This window comes from Sinohyriopsis cumingii, unplaced genomic scaffold, assembly GCF_028554795.1.
Source record: "Sinohyriopsis cumingii isolate HCF-2022 unplaced genomic scaffold, ASM2855479v2 utg000972l, whole genome shotgun sequence".
NCBI lineage: Eukaryota > Metazoa > Mollusca > Bivalvia > Unionida > Unionidae > Sinohyriopsis > Sinohyriopsis cumingii.
In genome coordinates this window covers 800,385-824,111 of record NW_028315949.1, presented here as the reverse complement: position 1 = coordinate 824,111, position 23,727 = coordinate 800,385, and the positions used below count along the sequence as shown (strand labels likewise).

Sequence of the window (23,727 nt, the reverse complement as noted above, 5' to 3'; positions counted from 1 at the left end):
GTCTTCGTATATTTGATGAAAAGGAACTATACTACAATTGCGAGGTATATATTATATTCATACCAATATGATCCATCTTGATAGATAAAGGAAAACAATTTGTTCCTAAACTAGTTTGACTCTTTTGCAAAGTATTGAATAATATTGCTTTTGGAACGCGAAGAAATAAAAAGAAAGGTAAGAGAGATCCTCAAAGAGAGGCATGTGTAGGAAAACAACGGAACAATAGTTTGGTTTACTTACCGTAGCACACGTTATTAATACTTTCCATAGTACTCCTGACGTCTGTTCCGTTCGCAGCGACGATGGCAACAACAGTGAAGTTAAAACAAGTTCCGGGTTCAGCTTCGTTTGAAAACGTACATATGTCCATACCTTGAATCTGATCTTTGAAAGGGAAATTCTTAGCAGTGCACGTATTATTACTTGTACAACCGATTACTTCATACTGATTAACATTTCCTTCTCCTTTGGTTATATTAATCTGGATAGTGGTGGTGTTGGTTGACGTTGCTGTGGCTTTAGGCTGGGAGGGGGCTACATAAAGAAACAAACTTCAGTTATAGAACAAAAGACAACATAAAGAGTGTTAAGTTTCAATGTGTCTGTCGCAAAAGGATTTGGAAACACATGCTAGATTAATGGAATCATCAACTGACTTAGAGATTGGGCGCTAACTTATAAATAAGCGCATTTCGGCTGCAAAAGTGTCCTAAGATATATATTGCTGAATTTGTTTGACTTAGTTTTTCCTTCGCTTTTAGTGGGTCGATAAATATTGGCAGTGCCATTCCATAGAACATATTAATATCGAACACATTCAACAGATTGTTGTGTCCTTATGTTGCAACACTATTACAATCAATGAAATATGGAAGAACAGTTTCGATCAGTAAGCATCGCAAAGTAAAAGTGTTTAGAAAGTAGCAGATACTGAAAAGTTGTTTCAGACGAAAATATCAATAGAAATAAAAGTACTTTAGTTTTCGATTACATGATCTTAATAGTACAGCAAATCCAAGCAGAACCATACGCATCATCAACTTAATATAAGTTATCAATATGTATATATTAGATTACTTTCATATATATCAAAATTGTGTGATTAATATTTGTCTATTTATGTGGATTGTATTGATCATTTGCTATCAAACTATTACATTGCATTTTCCTGTCTATGTGTGTAGTATGTATAGATTATATTTTAAGATGATTATGAAGTCGAAGCTATAAATAATTCGTTTTCTTGGGTTTGAGTTCTGTATGCAGCCTTGATTATGACCATAGAATGTTCTGTATAATGACTATGTTTACAGCATGTGGTAATTGTCGTTGGGATGAATGAATTGTATTGCAGCATAGCTCAAGTCGGAATGTATTGTAAGATCGATCAGTTGGAGATGTAGTGCGTCATAGAATCGTTTGTTTCAACACATTCAGGGCTATAAGTACCGCAGCACATTCAAGATCAGGAATTTATTTGGAACATGGAGTTCCTTTGGACTTGTGATAGAGCTGTTGCTTTGATTTTGAACCTTATTCACAATACTGGAAGTTCATCTGAAATATTCATTTTTTAACCTTGAGGATTAAGTTATTGTTTGAATACCGCTGAGCGTGATGGTTTTCATTTAAGTTAGTTTGTGACCATGAAATTGATGAAGAATCTTGGAGCTCGTCTGGAATATGAATTTGTAAAAATGATTTCCGAGAAAGTAGAACTCTTATAATTTATATTTGTTTCGAGTGTTAATCATCGCTGGTTAAGATTTTCATTTCACACATTTATGACATATTTAGTGAAAACTACACGCTTTTAACAATGTCATGGAAGGAGGATGACGATATTTTGAATTGTAGCCGAGAAGAAATAGAGTCGTTTCCAAATGGGTAGATTCTTAAGCTCCACAGACATTACGATATTTTTTGCAAAGAAGGATTCTTGAACGTAGGCGAAAAATAAAAGAAAAAAATTTTGATTCAGTTTTTGGTGGAAAACAATATTTTGGATAAGGGTGCTTTGGGTCTAATTAGTAAGTACGTATTCGGATGGGATAAGAAATTTAAAGAGTTGGAGATTAAAAACCAAATGAAATTAGAATTAAGAAAGCTTGAACTTCAGAATAAAATGATGTGAATACAGAGAGAAAAGAGAGAACTTCAAATAAAGACAAGGAAGAAAAGCAGAGGTCTAGGCCGATACATATACCTACTTGTGTGAAAAGTCTCCTCGGGTAAATGTTTACATTTATCATGACTAGACCTAGGAATTGGTAAATGCTCAGATTGATTTGCGTGTAATATTTCAGTTTTTTTTATGTCTGTTTAAGTTAGGGATCTTGTAATCTGTGGATGATTAATGAAATCAGAACCTGGTTAGATCAAAATCGCTGATCATTTTTTTGTCAGGTAATACAGAATACGTAAGGAGTAAATGGAGTGCACGTTATTGACTTATCCTTTCAATGCAGACTAACTTGGTATTTGACATAGTTGCGACATGGAAGTCTTCGTATATTTGATGAAAAGGAACTATACTACAATTGCGAGGTATATATTATATTCATACCAATATGATCCATCTTGATAGATAAAGGAAAACAATTTGTTCCTAAACTAGTTTGACTCTTTTGCAAAGTGTTGAATAATATTGCTTTTGGAACGCGAAGAAATAAAAAGAAAGGTAAGAGAGATCCTCAAAGAGAGGCATGTGTAGGAAAACAACGGAACAATAGTTTGGTTTACTTACCGTAGCACACGTTATTAATACTTTCCATAGTACTCCTGACGTCTGCTCCGTTCGCAGCGACGATGGCAACAACAGTGAAGTTAAAACAAGTTCCGGCTTCAGCTTCGTTTGAAAACGTACATATGTCCATACCTTGAATCTGATCTTTGAAAGGGAAATTCTTAGCAGTGCACGTATTATTACTTGTACAACCGATTACTTCATACTGATTAACATTTCCTTCTCCTTTGGTTATATTAATCTGGATAGTGGTGGTGTTGGTTGACGTTGCTGTGGCTTTAGGCTGGGAGGGGGCTACATAAAGAAACAAACTTCAGTTATAGAACAAAAGACAACATAAAGAGTGTTAAGTTTCAATGTGTCTGTCGCAAAAGGATTTGGAAACACATGCTAGATTAATGGAATCATCAACTGACTTAGAGATTGGGCGCTAACTTATAAATAAGCGCATTTCGGCTGCAAAAGTGTCCTAAGATATATATTGCTGAATTTGTTTGACTTAGTTTTTCCTTCGCTTTTAGTGGGTCGATAAATATTGGCAGTGCCATTCCATAGAACATATTAATATCGAACACATTCAACAGATTGTTGTGTCCTTATGTTGCAACACTATTACAATCAATGAAATATGGAAGAACAGTTTCGATCAGTAAGCATCGCAAAGTAAAAGTGTTTAGAAAGTAGCAGATACTGAAAAGTTGTTTCAGACGAAAATATCAATAGAAATAAAAGTACTTTAGTTTTCGATTACATGATCTTAATAGTACAGCAAATCCAAGCAGAACCATACGCATCATCAACTTAATATAAGTTATCAATATGTATATATTAGATTACTTTCATATATATCAAAATTGTGTGATTAATATTTGTCTATTTATGTGGATTGTATTGATCATTTGCTATCAAACTATTACATTGCATTTTCCTGTCTATGTGTGTAGTATGTATAGATTATATTTTAAGATGATTATGAAGTCGAAGCTATAAATAATTCGTTTTCTTGGGTTTGAGTTCTGTATGCAGCCTTGATTATGACCATAGAATGTTCTGTATAATGACTATGTTTACAGCATGTGGTAATTGTCGTTGGGATGAATGAGTTGTATTGCAGCATAGCTCAAGTCGGAATGTATTGTAAGATCGATCAGTTGGAGATGTAGTGCGTCATAGAATCGTTTGTTTCAACACATTCAGGGCTATAAGTACCGCAGCACATTCAAGATCAGGAATTTATTTGGAACATGGAGTTCCTTTGGACTTGTGATAGAGCTGTTGCTTTGATTTTGAACTTAATTCACAATACTGGAAGTTCATCTGAAATATTCATTTTTTAACCTTGAGGATTAAGTTATTGTTTGAATACCGCTGAGCGTGATGGTTTTCATTTAAGTTAGTTTGTGACCATGAAATTGATGAAGAATCTTGGAGCTCGTCTGGAATATGAATTTGTAAAAATGATTTCCGAGAAAGTAGAACTCTTATAATTTATATTTGTTTCGAGTGTTAATCATCGCTGGTTAAGATTTTCATTTCACACATTTAAGACATATTTAGTGAAAACTACACGCTTTTAACAATGTCTTTGAAGGAGGATGACGATATTTTGAATTGTAGCCGAGAAGAAATAGAGTCGTTTACAAATGGGTAGATTCTTAAGCTCCAAAGACATTATGATATTTTTTTGCAAAGAAGGATTCTTGAACGTAGGCGAAAAATAAAAAAAAAATTTGATTCAGATTTTGGTGGAAAAGAATATTTTTGGATAAGGGTGCTTTGGGTCTAATTAGTAAGTACGTATCCGGATGGGATAAGAAATTTAAAGAGTTGGAGATTAAAAACCAAATGAAATTTGAATTAAGAAAGCTTGAACTTCAGAATAAAATGATGTAAATACAGAGAGAAAAGAGAGAACTTCAAATAAAGACAAGGAAGAAAAGTAGAGGTCTAGGCCGATACATATACCTATTGTGTGAAAAGTCTCCTCGTGTAAATGTTTACATTTATCATGACTAGACCTAGGAATTGGTAAATGCTCAGATTGATTTGCTTGTAATATTTCAGTTTTTTTATGTCTGTTTAAGTTAGGGATCTTGTAATCTGTGGATGATTAATGAAATCAGAACCTGGTTAGATCAAAATCGCTGATTATTTTTTTGTCAGGTAATACAGAATACGTAAGGAGTAAATGGAGTGCACGTGATTGACTTATCCTTTCAATGCAGACTAACTTGGTATTTGACATGGTTGCGACATGTGAGTCTTCGTATATTTGATGAAAAGGAACTATACTACAATTGCGAGGTATATATTATATTCATACCAATATGATCCATCTTGATAGATAAAGGAAAACAATTTGTTGCTAAACTAGTTTGACTCTTTTGCAAATTGTTGAATAATATTGCTTTTGGAACGCGAAGAAATAAAAAGAAAGGTAAGAGAGATCCTCAAAGAGAGGCATGTGTAGGAAAACAACGGAACAATAGTTTGGTTTACTTACCGTAGCACACGTTATTAATACTTTCCATAGTACTCCTGACGTCTGTTCCGTTCGCAGCGACGATGGCAACAACAGTGAAGTTAAAACAAGTTCCGGCTTCAGCTTCGTTTGAAAACGTACATATGTCCATACCTTGAATCTGATCTTTGAAAGGGAAATTCTTAGCAGTGCACGTATTATTACTTGTACAACCGATTACTTGTGGTCTAAGGTTGACATTGCCCGGGGTGGGAGTGGGAGACAAGCGCCCCAATCCTCCAAAATGCCACATACGGCCTGCGTCTCCTACTGCCTCTGTCAACTAAAATCCAGCTCCTGGCCTTCGCGAGTGGCTTAGATTTGAAGCCCGGCAGACCATGTTTTCTACTAACAGGAGAAGGGGTGAAGGCGGCCCACTGGCGCCTTAAAACCAGTTGCTTCGGGTAGATGGGACTCGTAAACCTTGGATGGTAGCTCATCTAGGAGAAGGAAAACTCCGATTCCAAACCTCTGCTGCCTTGTGGCTATACCCACTCATGGGAAAGGCTAAGGGAGTAAACCCCGACAGAAAATCCGGAGATGGAGTCCCTAAGGCGGTATGACATTGACTTCAACGTCATTCCGGCAACTCCTGCGACGCCGTTGGTGCCAAGCTGTATCGGCATTCGTCGTTCCCTTGGGCACACCAGCTGCGTGGAGAGGGGGGATCTGCTGCATGGGCAACAGCTGATTCTCCATACCACCCTGCCCAGGCTTCATAGCTCCACTGGAGAGGACACTCCAGCGTCGTCGTACGGCGTCGGCACAACACGAGAATTAGCAGTTTACCGGTTCTAAGTCAAAGCTCGATTGGCGTAGAGCTTGGCGCCAGGGGTTACTTCTGACGGTGGGAGAGATCATCAGGTCTCACTGGACAGCTACCGCCCGCCTCAAGCTGGGCAGCCCCCAGTCAGTAAGGTGCTGCCCGCCATGGCCTGCCTGCTTCACTGGGTGCGTGGAGCTTAGAGAACCATCTCAACAAGTGGGCCACAAAACTCTGCACCAGGAAAGACTAAAAGAAGAAATAAACAGACTCCAACTCTTCGTTTTGCAACCTGGAACATCAGGACCATGTGTCCTGGATTGACCACTGACCTACAGCAGATCGACGATGCACGGAAGACTGCCGTCATTGACAGAGAACTCTCCCGACTGAACATCGACATTGCCTGCCTCCAGGAGACCCGACTGGCTGACAGCGGCACCATCAGGGAAGCCAATTACACATTCTTTTGGCAGGGGAAGCCCTTGGATGAACCTAGGCAGCATGGTGTAGGCTTTGCCGTCAAGAACACGCTAATCGCCTTCATTGAACCTCCATCATCAGGTACTGAGAGAATCCTTGCCCTCCGGCTGTCAACATCCTTAGGCCCGGTCAACATCTTCAGTGTGTACGCCCCAACCCTCTACTCCACCTACGAGGAGAAAGACAAGTTTTATGAGGCTCTGGATCAGGCAATATCCAGTATCCCCAACAATGAAAGCCTTTACTTACTAGGAGACTTCAATGCTAGAGTGGGAGCTGACCATGAGGCCTGGTCCACCTGTCTCGGTTTTTACGGAAGGGGCAAGATCAACGAGAATGGTCAGCGACTGCTGGAGATGTGCTGCTCCCACAGCCTATGTGTGACAAACACTTTCTTCAAATGCAAGGAGATCCACCAGGTGTCGTGGAGACACCCACGTTCACGCCACTGGCACCAGCTAGACCTCGTCATCACCAGGCGTGCAGAACTGGCCAGTGTCCTCCTTACCCGCAGCTACCACAGTGCCGATTGTGACACGGACCATTCCCTGGTGGCCAGCAAGGTGCGAATATTACCCAAGAAGCTGCACCACGCCAAGAAGAAGGGTCACCCACGTATCAACACCTACTGTGCAAGCAACCCAGAGAAAACACAGCAGTTCATCAGCAAACTGAAGGAAGCCCTCACCAAAGTGACACCTGATGACACCATTGATTCCAAGTGGTCCCATATCCGTGACTCTGTGTACAAATCAGCCATCACAGCTTACGGGAAGAGGGAGCGAAAGAATGTCGACTGGTATGAGGCAAACTGGGAGGAGATGGAGCCCGTGACTGAGGCAAAGAGGAAAGCCCTTCTGGCATACAAGGCTGCACCTAGCCCCAGAACACTACAAGCCCTCAGGATTGCAAGGAATAACGCCCAGAAGACCGCCCGCCGCTGTGCCAACACCTACTGGCTGAACCTTTGCAACAGTATACAGACAGCTGCTGACACCGGAGATACAAGAGGAATGTATGAGGGTATCAAAAAAGCGACAGGCCCCCCCAGCTACAAGACCGCCCCCCTCAAGTCCAAGACGGGCGAAGTCATCACAGACCAGGGGAAACAACTGCAGCGATGGGTTGAGCACTATCTTGAGCTATATGCAACCCAAAACAATGTCACTGGAACTGCCCTGGACGCCATTCCAGACCTGCCTGTCATGGAGGAGCTAGACACACAGCCCACCCTGGAAGAGCTCGGAAAAGCCATCGATTGCCTTGCCTGTGGGAAGGCTCCTGGAAGCGACGACATTCCGCCTGAAGTCCTCAAGAGCGGAAAACCAGCACTGCTCCAGCCCCTACACACACTCCTCTGCCTTTGCTGGGAACAGGGATACATCCCACAGGACATGCGTGATGCCAACATCGTCACTTTGTACAAAAACAAAGGAGACCGTAGCGACTGCAACAACTATCGGGGCATCTCCCTCCTCAGCATCGTCGGAAAGGCCTTCGCCCGTGTTGCCTTGGCACGCTTGCAGATCCTAGCCTCCCGCGTCTACCCAGAATCCCAGTGTGGATTTCGAGCCGGCAGGTCAACTGTAGACATGATCTTCTCACTACGTCAGCTGCAGGAGAAGTGTCGCGAGCAGCGGATGCCCCTCTACATTGCCTTCATAGACCTGACGAAGGCGTTTGACATGGTTAGTCGGAGTGGACTCTTCAGACTCCTGCAGAAGATCGGCTGCCCCCCACGTCTGCTTGCTGTCATTATGTCGTTCCACGAGAACATGCACAGCACAGTGTGCTTCAATGGCACAACATCTGAAGCATTCCCAGTCGTTAGCGGAGTCAAACAAGGCTGTGTCCTTGCACCGACGCTCTTTGCCATCTTCTTCTCCATGCTTCTCCAGTACGCATTCAAGGACTTCAGCGAGGGAGTGTACATCCATACCAGGGCTGACGGCAAGCTGTTCAACATCGCCCGTCTCCGTGCTAAGACTAAAGTCACAGAGGTACTCATCCGTGAATTGCTCTTTGCCGACGATGCAGCCTTGACATCACACACGGAAGATGGACTCCAGCAGCTGGTATGCTGCCTCTCCCATGCATGTAAGGAATTTGGACTGACCATCAGTTTGAAGAAAACAAATGTCATGGCACAGGACACAGACTCCCCTCCCTCTGTCTCCATCGATGGGTACAATTTGGAAGTTGTCGAGAACTTCACATACCTCGGGTCTAACATCTCCAGCTCACTCTCCATTGATTCTGAGGTGGGCGGCAGGATTGCCAAGGCAGCAGCAGTGATGGCCAGACTTAACCAGAGGGTCTGGAACAACCCCAACCTCACAGACAAGACCAAACTGCGTGTCTACCAAGCGTGCGTGCTCAGCTCACTTCTCTACAGCAGCGAAACATGGACCACCTATGCAAGACACGAGAGGAAACTCAACAGCTTCCACCTGAGATGTCTGCGGCGCATTCTGCACATCCAGTGGCAGGACAAAGTACCCAACACAGAGGTTCTAGAACGCGCCAACATGAACAGCATGTTCTCCATACTCAGCGAGAGGCGCCTTCGCTGGCTCGGCCATGTCAAGAGAATGGACCCAGGTCGCATTCCCAAGGACCTGTTATATGGGGAGTTAGCAGAAGGTGCACGACCAACTGGACGACCACATCTGCGCTACAAAGATGTTTGCAAGAAGGATATGAAGACAGCAAACATCAATGTCAACGACTGGGAGAGCTGTGCAAACAACCGTTCCAGCTGGCGTCTAGCTGTCAGGCAGGGAGTTCAAAATGCAGAGGAAAAGAGAAGAATAAAGCAAGCTGAAAAGAGAGCTAAAAAGAAGGATAAGCAAAAGCGTACTTTGGAGCTATGCCATCGTCTCTCGTAGACGGACGGATGCCAAGAAGACAACCGATTACTTCATACTGATTGACATTTCCTTCTCCTTTGGTTATATTAATCTGGATAGTGGTGGTGTTGGTTGACGTTGCTGTGGCTTTAGGCTGGGATGGGGCTACATAAAGAAACAAACTTCAGTTATAGAACAAAAGACAACATAAAGAGTGTTAAGTTTCAATGTGTCTGTCGCAAAAGGATTTGGAAACACATGCTAGATTAATGGAATCATCAACTGACTTAGAGATTGGGCGCTAACTTATAAATAAGCGCATTTCGGCTGCAAAAGTGTCCTAAGATATATATTGCTGAATTTGTTTGACTTAGTTTTTCCTTCGCTTTTAGTGGGTCGATAAATATTGGCAGTGCCATTCCATAGAACATATTAATATCGAACACATTCAACAGATTGTTGTGTCCCTATGTTGCAACACTATTATAATCAATGAAATATGGAAGAACAGTTTCGATCAGTAAGCATCGCAAAGTAAAAGTGTTAAGAAAGTAGCAGATACTGAGAAGTTGTTTCAGACGAAAATTTTAAAAGAAATAAAAGCACTTTAGTTTTCGATTACGTGATCTTAATTGTACAGCAAATCCAAGCAGAACCATACGCATCATCAACTTAATATAAGTTATCAATATGTATATATTAGATTACTTTCATATATATCAAAATTGTGTGATTAATATTTGTCTATTTATGTGGATTGTATTGATCATTTGCTATCAAACTATTACATTGCATTTTTCTGTCTATGTGTGTAGTATGTGTAGATTATATTTTAAGATGATTATGAAGTCGAAGCTATAAATAATTCGTTTTCTTGGGTTTGAGTTCTGTATGCAGCCTTGATTATGACCATAGAATGTTCTGTATAATGACTATGTTTACAGTATGTGGTAATTGTCGTTGGGATGAATGAGTTGTATTGCAGCATACCTCAAGTCGGGATGTATTGTAAGATCGATCAGTTCGAGATGTAGTGCGTCATAGAATCGTTTTTTTCAACACATTCAGGGTTATAAGTACCGCAGCACATTCAAGATCAGGAATTTATTTGGAACATGGAGTTCCTTTGGACTTGTGATAGAGCTGTTGCTTTGATTTAGAACTTAATTCACAATACTGGAAGTTCATCTGAAATATTCATTTTTTAACCTTGAGGATTAAGTTATTGTTTGAATACTACTAAACGTGATCGTTTTCTTATAAGTTAGTTTGAGACCATATAAACTGATGAAGAATCTTGGAGCTCGTCTGGAATATGAATTTGTAAAAACGATTTTCGAGAAAGTATAACTCTTATAATTTATATTTGTTTCGAGTGTTAATCATCGCTGGTTAAGATTTTAATTTCACACATTTAAGACATATTTAGTGAAAACTACACGCTTTTAACAATGTCATTGAGGGAGGATGACGATATTTTGAATTGTAGCCGAGAAGAAATAGAGCCGTTTACAAATGAATAGATTCTTAAGCTCCACAGACATTATGATTTTCTTTGGCAAAGAAGGATTTTTGAACGTAGGCGAAGAAGGAGACAAATATTTTGATTCAGTTTTCGGTGGGAAAGAATATTTTGGATAAAGGTGCTTTGGGTCTAATTAGTAAGTACGTATCCGGATCGGATACGAAATTTAAAGAGTTGGAGATGAAAATCCAGATGAAATTAGAATTAAGAAAGCTTGAGCTTCAGAAGAAAATGATGGAAATACAGGGAGAAGAGAGAGAACTTCAAATAAAGACAAGGAGGAAAAGGAGAGGCCTAGGCCGATAATACACCTCCTTGTGTGAAAAGTGTCCTCGGGTAAATGTTTACATTTATCTTGACTAGACCAAGATGTTTGTAGATGCTCAGATAGAGTTGTGTCTAATATTTTAGTTCGTTATGTTTGTTTAAGTTTGGTGATCTTGTACTGTTTGCATGATCAATGAAACCAGAGCCTGGTTAGATCAAAGTCGTTGATTGTCTTTTGTCTTCTAATACAAAATACAGAAGGAGTAAATAGAGTGCACGTGATTTTCTTATCCTATCAATGCAGACTAACTTGGTATTTGACATAGTTGCGACATGTGAGTCTTCGTATATTTGACAGAAAGGAACTACACTACAATTGCGAGGTATATATTCTATTCATATCAATATGATCCATCTTGATAGGTAAAGAAAAACTGTTTGTTTCAAAACTATTTTGACTCTTTTGCAAAGTGTTGAACAATATTGCTTTTGGAAAGATAAGAAAGGAAAAGAAAGGTAAAAGAGATCTTCAAAGAGAAGCTGTGTAGGAAACAAAGGAACAATAGTTTAGTTTACTTACCGTAGCACACGTTATTAATACTTTCCACAGTACTCCTGACTTCTGTTCCATTCGCACTGACGATGGCAACAATAGTAAAGTTAAAACAAGTTCCGGCGTCAGCTTCGTGTGAAAACGTATATATCTCCATACCTTGAATCTGACCTTTGAAGGTAGTTTTATTAGTAGTGCACTTATTATTACTTGTACAACCGGTTACTTCATACTGATTAACATTTCCTTCTCCTTTGGTTATATTAATCTGGATACTGGTGGTATTGGTTGACGTTGCTGTGGCTTTAGGCTGGGAGGGGGCTACGTCAGGAAATAAACTTCAGTTATAGAACAAAAGACAACATAAAGAGTGTCAGATTTCAATTCGTCTGTCGCAAAAGGATTTGGAAACACACTCTAGTTAATCGAATCATCAATTGACTTAGAAATTGGGCGCTAACTTCTAAATAAGCGCATTTCGCCTGCCAAAGTGTCCTAAGGTATATATTGCTGAATGTGTTTGCCTTCGTCTTTCCTTCGCTTTTAGTGGGTCGATAAATATTGAAAGTGCCATTCCATAGAACATATTAATATCGAACACATTCAACAAATTGTTGTGTCCCTATGTGCAACACTATTATAATCAATGAAATATGGAAGAACAGTTTCGATCAGTAAGCATCGCTAAGTACAATTGTTTAGAAAGTAGCAGATACTGAAAAGTTGTTTTAGACGAGAATATCAGTAGAAATAAAAGCACTCTAATTTCCGATTACGTGATCTTAATAGTACAGAATAACCAAGCAGAACCATACGCATCATCAACTTAATATAAGTTATCAATATGTATATATTACAATACTTTCATATATATCTAAATTGTGTGATTAACATTTGTCTATAAATGTGGACTGAAATAATCATTTTCTATCAAAATATTACATTGCATTTTTATGTCTATATGTGTAGATTATGTTTTAGGATGATTATGAAGTCGAAGCTATAAATAATTCGTTTTCTTGGGTTTGAGTTATGTATTCGGCCTTGATGATGACCATATACTGTTCTGTAAAATGAATATGTTACAGTTTGGTGTAATTTTCGTTGGGATGAATGAGTTGTATTGCAGCATAGCTCAAGTCGGGATGTATTGCAAGATCGATCATTTGTTGATAAAGTGCGAGATAGAATCGTTTGGATGTTTATAACATAAAATAAATAATAATTGTTCATTCTTATTTTAGTTTCATTCTGTTGAAAGATTTACTGCTGAGTTTAGATCTAATTTGAGAGGAATTATTTGTTTAAATCATCAATGGTGATTTGAAAGTGCCCTTTGATTGGAATGAAAATAGCTTTTGGGATTAATCTAATTCATTCAAAGCCATTTTGCATTGACTCTTTGTGAAACATCTATCCTGCAGGCGAATCAACACATTCAGGGCTATAAGTACCGCAGCACATTCAAGATGAGGAATTTATTTGGAACACTCATTTCCTTTGGACTTGTGATAGAGCTGTTGCTTTGATTTTGGACTTAATTCACAATACTGGAAGTTCATCTGAAATATTCATTTTTAACCTTGAGGATTAAGTTATTGTTTGAATACTACTAAACGTGATCGTTTAGTTATAAGTTTGTTTGAGACCATAGAAACTGATGAAGAATCTTGGAGCTAGTCTGGAATATGAGTTTGTAAAAATTATTTCCGAGAAAGTAGAACTCTTATAAGTTATATTTACTTTGTTTCGAGAGTTAATCATCGCTGGTTAAGATTTTAATTTCACACATTTAAGACATATTTAGTGAAAACTACACGCTTTTAACAATGTCATGGAAGGAGGATTACGATATGTTTAATTGTAGCCGAGAAGAAATAGAGCCGTTTACAAATGAATAGATTCTTAAGCTCCACAGACATTATGATTTCCTTTCGCAAAGAAGGATTCTTGAACGTAGGCGAGAAAGAAGACAAATATTTTGTTTCAGGTTTCGGTGGGAAAGAATATTTTGGATAAAGGTGCTTTGGGTCTAATTAGTAAGTACGTATCCGGATCGGATACGAAATTTAAAGAGTTGGAGATGAAAATCCAGATGAAATTAGAATTAAGAAAGCTTGAGCTTCAGAAGAAAATGATGCAAATGCAGGGAGAAGAGAGAGAACTTCAAATAAAAACAAGGGGGAAAAGGAGAGGCCTAGGCCGATAATATACCTCCTTGTGTGAAAAGTGTCCTCGTGTAAATGTTTACATTTATCTTGACTAGACCAAGGTGTTTGTAAATGCTCAGATAGATTTGTGTCTAATATTTTAGTTCGTTATGTTTGTTTAAGTTTGGTGATCTTGTACTGTTTGGATGATCAATGAAACCAGAGCCTGGTTAGATCAAAGTCGTTGATTGTCTTTTGTCTTATAATACAAAATACAGAAGGAGTAAATAGAGTGCACGTGATTTTCTTACCCTACCAATACAGACTAACTTGTTGTGTGACATTGTTGCGACATGTGAGTCTTCGTATATTTGACAAAAAGGAACTACACTACAATTGCGAGGTATATATTCTATTCATACCAATATGATCCGTCTTGATAGGTAAAGGAAAACAGTTTGTTCCAAAACTATTTTGACTCTTTTGCTAAGTGTTGAACAATATTGCTTTTGGAAAGAGAAGAAAGGAAAAGAAAGGTAAAAGAGATCTTCAAAGAGAAGCTGTGTAGGAAACAAAGGAACAATAGTTTAGTTTACTTACCGTAGCACACGTTATTAATACTTTCCACAGTACTCCTGGCGTCTGTTCCATTCGCACTGACGATGGCAACAATAGTAAAGTTAAAACATGTTCCGGCGTCAGCTTCGTGTGAAAACGTATATATCTCCATACCTTGAATCTGATCTTTGAAGGTAGTTTTATTAGTAGTGCACGTATTATTACTTGTACAACCGGTTACTTCATACTGATTAACATTTCCTTCTCCTTTTGTTATATTAATCTGGATACTGGTGGTATTGGTTGACGTTGCTGTGGCTTTAGGCTGGGAGGGGGCTACATCAGGAAATAAACTTCAGTTATAGAACAAAAGACAACATAAAGAGTGTCAGATTTCAATTCGTCTGTCGCAAAAGGATTTGGAAACACACGTTAGTTAATCGAATCATCAATTGACTTAGAAATTGGGCGCTAACGTCGAAATAAGAGCATTTCGACTGCCAAAGTGTCCTAAAATATATATTGCTGAATGTGTTTGTCGTCGTCTTTCCTTCGCTTTTTGTGGGTCGATAAATATTGGCAGTGCCATTCCATAGAACATATTAATATCGAACACATTCAACAGATTGTTGTGTCCCTATGTTGCAACACTATTATAATCAACGAAATATGGAAGAACAGTTTCGATCAGTAAGCATCGCTAAGTAAAATTGTTTAGAAAGTAGCAGATACTGAAAAGTTGTTTTAGACGAAAATATCAGTAGAAATAAAAGCACTTTAGTTTTCGATTACGTGATCTTAATAGTACAGAATAACCAAGCAGAACCAAACGCATCATCAACTTAATATAAGTTGTCAATATGTATATATTACAATACTTTCATATATATCTAAATTGTGTGATTTACATTTGTCTATAAATGTGGACTGAAATAATCATTTTCTATCAAAATATTACATTGGACTTTTACGTCTATGTGTGTAGATTATGTTTTAGGATGATTATGAAGTCGAAGCTATAAATAATTCGTTTTCTTGGGTTTGAGTTATGTATTCGGCCTTGATGATGACCGTATAATGTTCTGTAAAATGAATATGTTTACAGTTTGGTGTAATTTTCGTTGGGATGCATGAGTTGTATTGCAGCATAGCTCAAGTCGGGATGTATTGTAAGATCGATCATTTGTTGATAAAGTGCGAGATAGAATCGTTTGGATGTTTATAACATAAAATAAGTAAGAATTGTTCATTCTTACTTTAGTTTCATTCTGTTGAAAGATTTACTGCTGAATTTAGATCTAATTTGAGAGGAATTATTTGTTTAAATCATCAAAGGTGATTTGAAAGTGCCCTTTGATTGGAATGAAAATAGCTTTTGGGATTAATCTGAATTCATTCAAAGCCATTCTGCATTTATTCTTTGTGAAACATCTATCCTGCAGGCGAATCAACACATTCAGGGCTATAAGTACCGCAGCACATTCAAGATGAGGAATTTATTTGGAACACTGAGTTCCTTTGGACTTGTGATAGAGCTGTTGCTTTGATTTTGGACTTAATTCACAATACTGGAAGTTCATCTGAAATATTCATTTTTAACCTTGAGGATTAAGTTACTGTTTGAATGCCACTAAACGTGATGGCTTTCTTTCAAGTTAGTTCGAGACCATATAAACTGATGAAGAATCTTGGAGCTGGTCTGGAATATGAATTTGTAAAAATTATTTCCGAGAAAGTAGAACTCTTATAATTTATATTTACTTTGTTTCGAGAGTTAATCATCGCTGGTTAAGATTTTCATTTCACACATTTAAGACATATTTAGTGAAAACTACACGCTTTTAACAATGTCATGGTAGGAGGATTACGATATGTTTAATTGTAGCCGAGAAGAAATAGAGCCGTTTACAAATGAGAAGATTCTTAAGCTCCACAGACATTATGATTTTCTTTCGCAAAGAAGGATTCTTGAACGTAGGCGAAAAAGAAGACAAATATTTTGATTCAGTTTTCGGTGGGAAAGAATATTTTGGATAAAGGTGCTTTGGGTCTGATTAGTAAGTACGTATCCGGATCGGATACGAAATTTAACGAGTTGGAGGTGAAATTCCAAATGTAATTAGAATTAAGAGAGCTTGAGCTTCAGAAGAAAATGATGCAAATACAGGGAGAAGAAAGAGAACTTCAAATACAGACAAGGAAGAAAAGTAGAGGCCTAGGCCGATAATATACCTCCTTGTGTGAAAAGTGTCCTCGTGTAAATGTTTACATTTATCTTGACTAGACCAAGGTGTTTGTAAATGCTCAGATAGATTTGTGTCTAATATTTTAGTTCGTTATATTTGTTTACGTTTGGTGATCTTGTACTGTTTGGATGATCAATGAAACCAGAGCCTGGTTAGATCAAAGTCGTTGATTGTTTTTTGTCTTCTAATACAAAATACTGAAGGAGTAAATAGAGTGCACGTGATTTTCTTATCCTATCAATGCAGACTAACTTGTTGTGTGACATTGTTGCGACATGTGAGTCTTCGTATATTTGATAAAAAGGAACTACACTACAATTGCGAGGTATATATTCTATTCATATCAATATGATCCATCTTGATAGGTAAAGGAAAACAGTTTGTTCCAAAACTATTTTGACTCTTTTGCTAAGTGTTGAACAATATTGCTTTTGGAAAGATAAGAAAGGAAAAGAAAGGTAAAAGAGATCTTCAAAGAGAAGCTGTGTAGGAAACAAAGGAACAATAGTTTAGTTTACTTACCGTAGCACACGTTATTAATACTTTCCACAGTACTCCTGGCGTCTGTTCCATTCGCACTGACGATGGCAACAATAGTAAAGTTAAAACATGTTCCGGCGTCAGCTTCGTGTGAAAACGTATATATCTCCATACCTTGAATCTGATCTTTGAAGGTAGTTTTATTAGTAGTGCACGTATTATTACTTGTACAACCGGTTACTTCATACTGATTAACATTTCCTTCTCCTTTGGTTATATTAATCTGGATACTGGTGGTGTTGGTTGACGTTGCTGTGGCTTTAGGCTGGGAGGGGGCTACATCAGGAAATAAACTTCAGTTATAGAACAAAAGACAACATAAAGAGTGTCAGATTTCAATTCGTCTGTCGCAAAAGGATTTGGAAACACACGTTAGTTAATCGAATCATCAATTGACTTAGAAACTGGGCGCTAACTTCTAAATAAGCGCATTTCGCCTGCCAAAGTGTCCTAAAATATATATTGCTGAATGTGTTTGCCTTCGTCTTTCCTTCGCTTTTAGTGGGTCGATAAATATTGGCAGTGCCATTCCATAGAACATATTAATATCGAACACATTCAACAGACTGTTGTGTCCCTATGTTGCAACACTATTGTAATCAATGAAATATGGAAGAACAGTTTCGATCAGTAAGCATCGCTAAGTACAATTGTTTAGAAAGTAGCAGATACTGAAAAGTTGTTTTAGACGAAAATATCAGTAGAAATAAAAGCACTTTAGTTTTCGATTAGGTGATCTTAATAGTACAGAATAACCAAGCAGAACCATACGGATCATCAACTTTATATACGTTATCAATATGTATATATTACAATACTTTCATATATATCAAAATTGTGTGATTAACATTTGTCTATTTGTGTGGACTGTAATAATCATTTGCTATCAAAATATTACATTGCATTTTTATGTCTATGTGTGTAGATTATGTTTTAGGATGATTATGTAGTCAAAGCTATCAATAATTCGTTTTCTTGGGTTTGAGTTCTGTATTTAGCCTTGATGATGACCATACAACGTTCTGTAAAATGAATATGTTACAGTTTGGTGTAATTTTCATTGGGATGAATGAGTTGTGTTGCAGCATAGCTCAAGTCAGGATGTATTGTAAGATCAATCAGTTGTTGATAAAGTGCGAGATAGAATCTTTTGGATGTTTATAACATAAAATAAGTAAGAATTGTTCATTCTTATTTTAGTTTCATTCTGTTGAAAGATTTACTGCTGTGTTTAGATCTAATTTGGTAGGAAATATTTGTTTAAATCGTCAATGGTAATTTGAAAGTGCCCTTTGATTTTTTTTGGCAAAGAAGAATTATTGTACCTAGGCGATAAAACAAGAAAAATATTTTGATTCAGCTTTTGGTGGAAAAGAATATTTTGGATATAGGTGCTTTGTGTCTAATTAGTACACATATATCCGCATCGGATACGAAATTTGAAGAGTTGGAGATGAAAACCCAAATGAAATTAGAATTAAGATAGCTCGAGCTTCAGAAGAAAATGATCCAAACATGAGATGTTTTTGATCGTACCTTTATATACATGGAATTCAAGTAATCATCGTTCACGTTGAAAACTTTGTCGAAGGTATTATTATTTCAGAGCTAAAAGAATGTACTTGTTTTTGGTTTAGATAAGCATGGCCTGGTTCAGGTTAGCTAGAACACTTTGTTAGGTTGAGAACTAAGCGAAATATAAAGGTGGGCTCTAATTTTATTTTTGACCAAGCTATATCTTACTACAAGGAGATGAAACAGGTCATGCTCTGCCATGCATATTATATTTGATTGTGGAAAAAGGTTGTATGCAGGAAAAAACAAGGATTGATTTATAATAATTTTGTAAGGAATGTTTGCAAAATCACGAAGTGTTGAAAATTAAACATGCGTAATATAGCGCTTGAAATTCAACAAGGGTATACCGTTTTCTTATTACTCCAATACACTGTCTAAATTATAAATAATAATATATTACAAATATGAAGACAATATCAAACCCACTTATACAATTGGGAATACTTGTGTAGATTCTGTGTTAGGTTTATAATAATTAGGACTGCATGTGTACGTATTAGGAGTTAAAAAAGTCATCACCATAGCTGCAACCTTGATAAGCGTTTATACCGTATTCGAGTCACGTCTGTGCTATTGTCACACGACTGCTACTGATATACGTATTGTGTGTCTTGTCATGTTTGCGCATCATCAAATGTTTGTTTCCCTGAATAGACGTTGATTTATATAAAACATGACAATAGATGCATGTTTGACTGAACCTCGAGTTGCACAGTTCAACATTTTCTCAGTAATTCCACAAAATTCTAGACATTGTTGAATTTCATTTATTACTTCCCATTCATTCTCCGATTTATCGCGTATTTTGAAAGAATAATATTATGTACTCACTCGCTATTCCATATAATGAGCAGGATATATATTTCTGAACATTTCCTGAAGAAGCCAAGATTGCTATGCTATATATTGATCCGACAGAAAGATTGCCGATCACGTAGGTGCAGTCTTTTGAAGGATGACAGGCAATGTTCTCGGAAATATTAGCATACGAAAGATTACCATCAAGTTGAATTTGAAAGTGTGTTGCACCTCCCGCATTCTGCCAATATACTTGCACAGATAATGTATTAAGTGACGTTGCGTTGAGACACTTTGGTGCGTTGGGCACTAAAATAAAGTAACACATGCAATATTGCGTCAATATGAGAAGGTCAATAGTCAAACGTACACAAACATTACTATTGTAAAGAGAATAAGCAGATTAATTGCTTTCATACATGTTTGCCTCTGTGATGGTGGACAGACAACGAGTCGTGCTCCAGTACCTATTGCCATTGAAAATTGAGACACTGAAGTTTGTCCCACCATCAAGCAAGGGAAATGAACATGCAATATATATCCAACAATTAAATCAGTGTTCATTATTTTACAGTTGCTCACTAGAACAGTAGAAGTTGTGAAACCCAGTTCATAATTTAATAAACCTTTAGTAAAAAGTAAATGTAACATTGAACGGGCATACAGAGCCAAGAATGGCTGTGGTTTCTGAATTTGGTAGAGATACACTGAAACCGTATATATTTGTGTAATACCTAATATATGTGCATCAAGTACTTGCAGTTAATTTCTAATGAATATCATAGCTGTTATTGTGACCTAAATGTTTTAGGTTCAATAGTAAGACTCTTGCTTTGATAATGTTCGGGTTTAAATACATGATTGTTTGACTTGTCAATGTCTGTTTATCCGATAGTTTGAAAGAAAGATATTACTGTACTCACTCGCTATTGCATGTAATGGACAGGATATGAAATTCGTAACTCCTCCGGAAGAAGCAGAGATTGAGATGTTATGTCCAGATCCGGCCGAGAGTTTGTCGATCACGTAACTGCAGTGTGTTGAATGAGAACATGCAACGTTCTCGGAAATATTAGCATACGAACGATTCCCATCAAGTTGAATTTGAAAGTGTGTTGCACCTCCCGTATTCGTCCAAAATACTTGCACAGCTGATGTATTCAGTGACGTTACCTTGACACATCGTGGTTCGTTGAGCACTAAAGGAAATGAATAGTTTCATATTGCATTAATCTAGGAAGTTCATGTATCCAAACTTAGACCAACACATCTCCTACTGTAGCGGGAAGAAACAGATTGCGCTCTATTATGTATATATTCCATCTTTGATGGTGGAAGGCAATGAATCATGAACACATACGGATTGTCGTATAAAGCTAATACATTTAATATATCCCCACTTGCCCAACAGAACTTGTGCTAAACTAATTTGCTATTTCGATCCTTCAGTACAATCAGTACACACTGTTTTTATATTTCTCATTTGAATCATAGAAATTCGAACATATTAAAAAGTAAAGGTAGTATTGAACGGTCGTATATATGAAAAACCACTTTAGCTTCTGTGTTTTGTAGCGATGCAATGAGATTGTATATGTTTTGAGGCTCACTATCTGTGTAGAAAGTATTTACAATGGCATAGCTGTTATGTTCAAACTATATGTTCTAGACATTGCTGAATGATATTTTATCTGATACTTTCCATTCGTTAAACATTTGACTTGGATGAATTGTCAGTCTTCGAATTTTCAGGTATTTTGAAAGAATACCTTTACCTATTGCCAATATACCAGTACCTATTGCCATTGACAACGGAGACACTGAACATTTGCCCACCATCAAGCGTGGGAAATGAACATGCAATATCTATTCCACAATTAAATCAGTGTACCGTATTTTTGCAGTGGCTCACTAGAATAGTAGAAGTTGTGAAAACCAATTCATATAATAATAAACCTTCAGTCAAAAGTAAATGCAACATTGAACGGTCATACAGGGCCAAGAATGGTTGTGGTTTCTATATGTGGTAGTGATACACTGAAACCATATATAATAATACTTAATACCCAAAATATGTGCATCAAGTACTTGCAGTTAATTTCTAATGAATATCATAGCTGTTATTGTGACGTAAATATTTTAGATCATATTGTAAGACTCTTGCTTTGATAATATTGGGCTTTAAATACATGATAGGATGACTTGTCAATGTCCGTTGATCAGACAGTTTGAAAGAAAAATATTACAGTACTCACTTGCTATTCGATATAATGGACAGGACTTTGAATTATGAACTCCTCTTGAAGAAGCACATTATTGAATGGTGGCATATAGGCAAAATGCTTTGTAGTCTCTGTGTTTGGTAGATATGCGGTGAGATTGTATATGTTTTTGAGTCTCAATATCGGTGTACCAAATACTCGCAATACGTTTCTAATTAACGTTATAGCTGTTAGTTAGCAATTTCATGTTCTAGACATTGCTGACTGACACTTTCTTTGATACATTCCAATCTTTAAATAGTTGACTTGGGTGAATTGTCAGGCTCCTATTTATCAATTATTTTGAAAGAATACTAAGTACTCAGTCGCTATTCCATATAGAGAGGAGGATATAGAATTCTGAACTCCTCGTGAAGAAGCCAATATGGCGATGTTATACCTGGACCCGGCGGAACGTTTGCTGATCACGTAGCTGGAGTTTTTTTTAATGGAGTACAGGTAATGTTCTCGGAAACATTATCATACGAACGATTACCATCAAATTGAATTTGAACGTGTGTTGGATCTCCCGTATTCTGTCAAAATACTTGTACAGTTGATGTATTAAGTGACGTTGCGTTGAGACACTTTGGTTCATTGGGCAGTAAAGGAAAACCATACAAGGGATTTTGCATGAATTTGAGAGGTTACTTGGTTCAAAGGTACACATGCATATGTAGTACTGTAAGGAATATAAGTAGACTGCTCTTTATCGAAAGACTATGAATCATGCACACATATGAATTGCCGTTTAAACCTAATGCATTATATATTTGCGAATGGGTGTAGCACAAACTGTGTTCAATTCATCCCGCTGTTTCGATGCTTCAACTGCATCATGTTCCAATAACAGTATAGGTACCACCTACTTTATGAACCACTGGTTCATATATTTTATTGTTGAAAGACATCGAGTGCAAGCACAGATAAGGTTTACCACTTGAAATTGATATTTTCAGTCTATCCTGACACATAAATGTAGGAAATTAAATTATTTGATTTAGAAACTGTAAACGAATGATGGTTCACTGTTTTGTTATTCTTTCCGACACGATGGAGGGAAGCTGTAATATTAAATCATTAAAAGCAAAAATAACATTTAAGAGTAGATTTATAATTTCTTTTGATTTTTGTTTGGTCTTGAGAGATTAAGAATGTATATATATTGAGGCTCACAATCTGTGTAGCCAGTACTTAAGTGTTTATATTTAATGGCATTATTCTGTTATTCTCTAATATATATTGTATACAGACCTTTATACACAAATGACATCGGCGTCTTTGTCGCTCATCAATTGTCGATTTAATTTTATGTTTTATCTTTGTCACACAGTCAAACGATTGTTTTGGTGCAGTTCTTTGGAGATAAATGTTTCCTACTGAAGAAGGGAGAACAAAAGTACACTAGTTCACACATATTTTTTGTGTTTGATAGAGGAAAGACAGCAACGGAACGCGCAAATAAGGATCGTCTAAAATTTCATTAACTATATTTCCCCCGACCAAAAAAGAAAGTAAATTCACCATGAAATGTTGATCATAAATAAACATATTATGTTGCCTCTTTCCTCCGGGACAGCATCAAAAGATATAATCCAAGGTATAATATAGTAATCATATTTTAAAGAAATAAAATGTAATATCAAATGACGTGTTAATGAGTTTCTAAACAATTTCATAGTTAGCGTTCTCATAGAAATATTGCAAGCAGTTTATTTATATAATCGAGTTACATCTCTGGCTTTGTTGCTTAACAATGTCTTGTATGAATATGGTTTGTTGTATCAATCTTACACACAAAATGATTCGTTTCTACCTTATACAGACCGTGACTAGTTTAAAATGTATTCTAAACCGACCATTCTATACTTGCCTAACTGTGTATG

The 23,727-nt window shown here is 37.3% G+C and overlaps 1 protein-coding gene across 1 annotated transcript in view; it reads right to left on the bottom strand.

Moving 5' to 3' along the window:
• Positions 1-2,980: 2,980 nt before the first annotated feature.
• The window catches only part of LOC149772929 (uncharacterized), a 33,671-nt gene continuing 12,924 nt past the window's right edge, over positions 2,981-23,727 (bottom strand). Inside the window, exons 4-9 of the mRNA XM_089947096.1 lie at positions 20,504-20,779; positions 19,614-19,889; positions 17,187-17,480; positions 14,593-14,754; positions 9,436-9,530; positions 2,981-3,043 (exon numbers count right to left, since the gene is read on the bottom strand). Coding sequence (XP_089803222.1) covers positions 2,981-3,043; positions 9,436-9,530; positions 14,593-14,754; positions 17,187-17,480; positions 19,614-19,889; positions 20,504-20,779 — 1,166 coding nt within the window. The remainder of the gene's footprint in view (positions 3,044-9,435; positions 9,531-14,592; positions 14,755-17,186; positions 17,481-19,613; positions 19,890-20,503; positions 20,780-23,727) is intronic.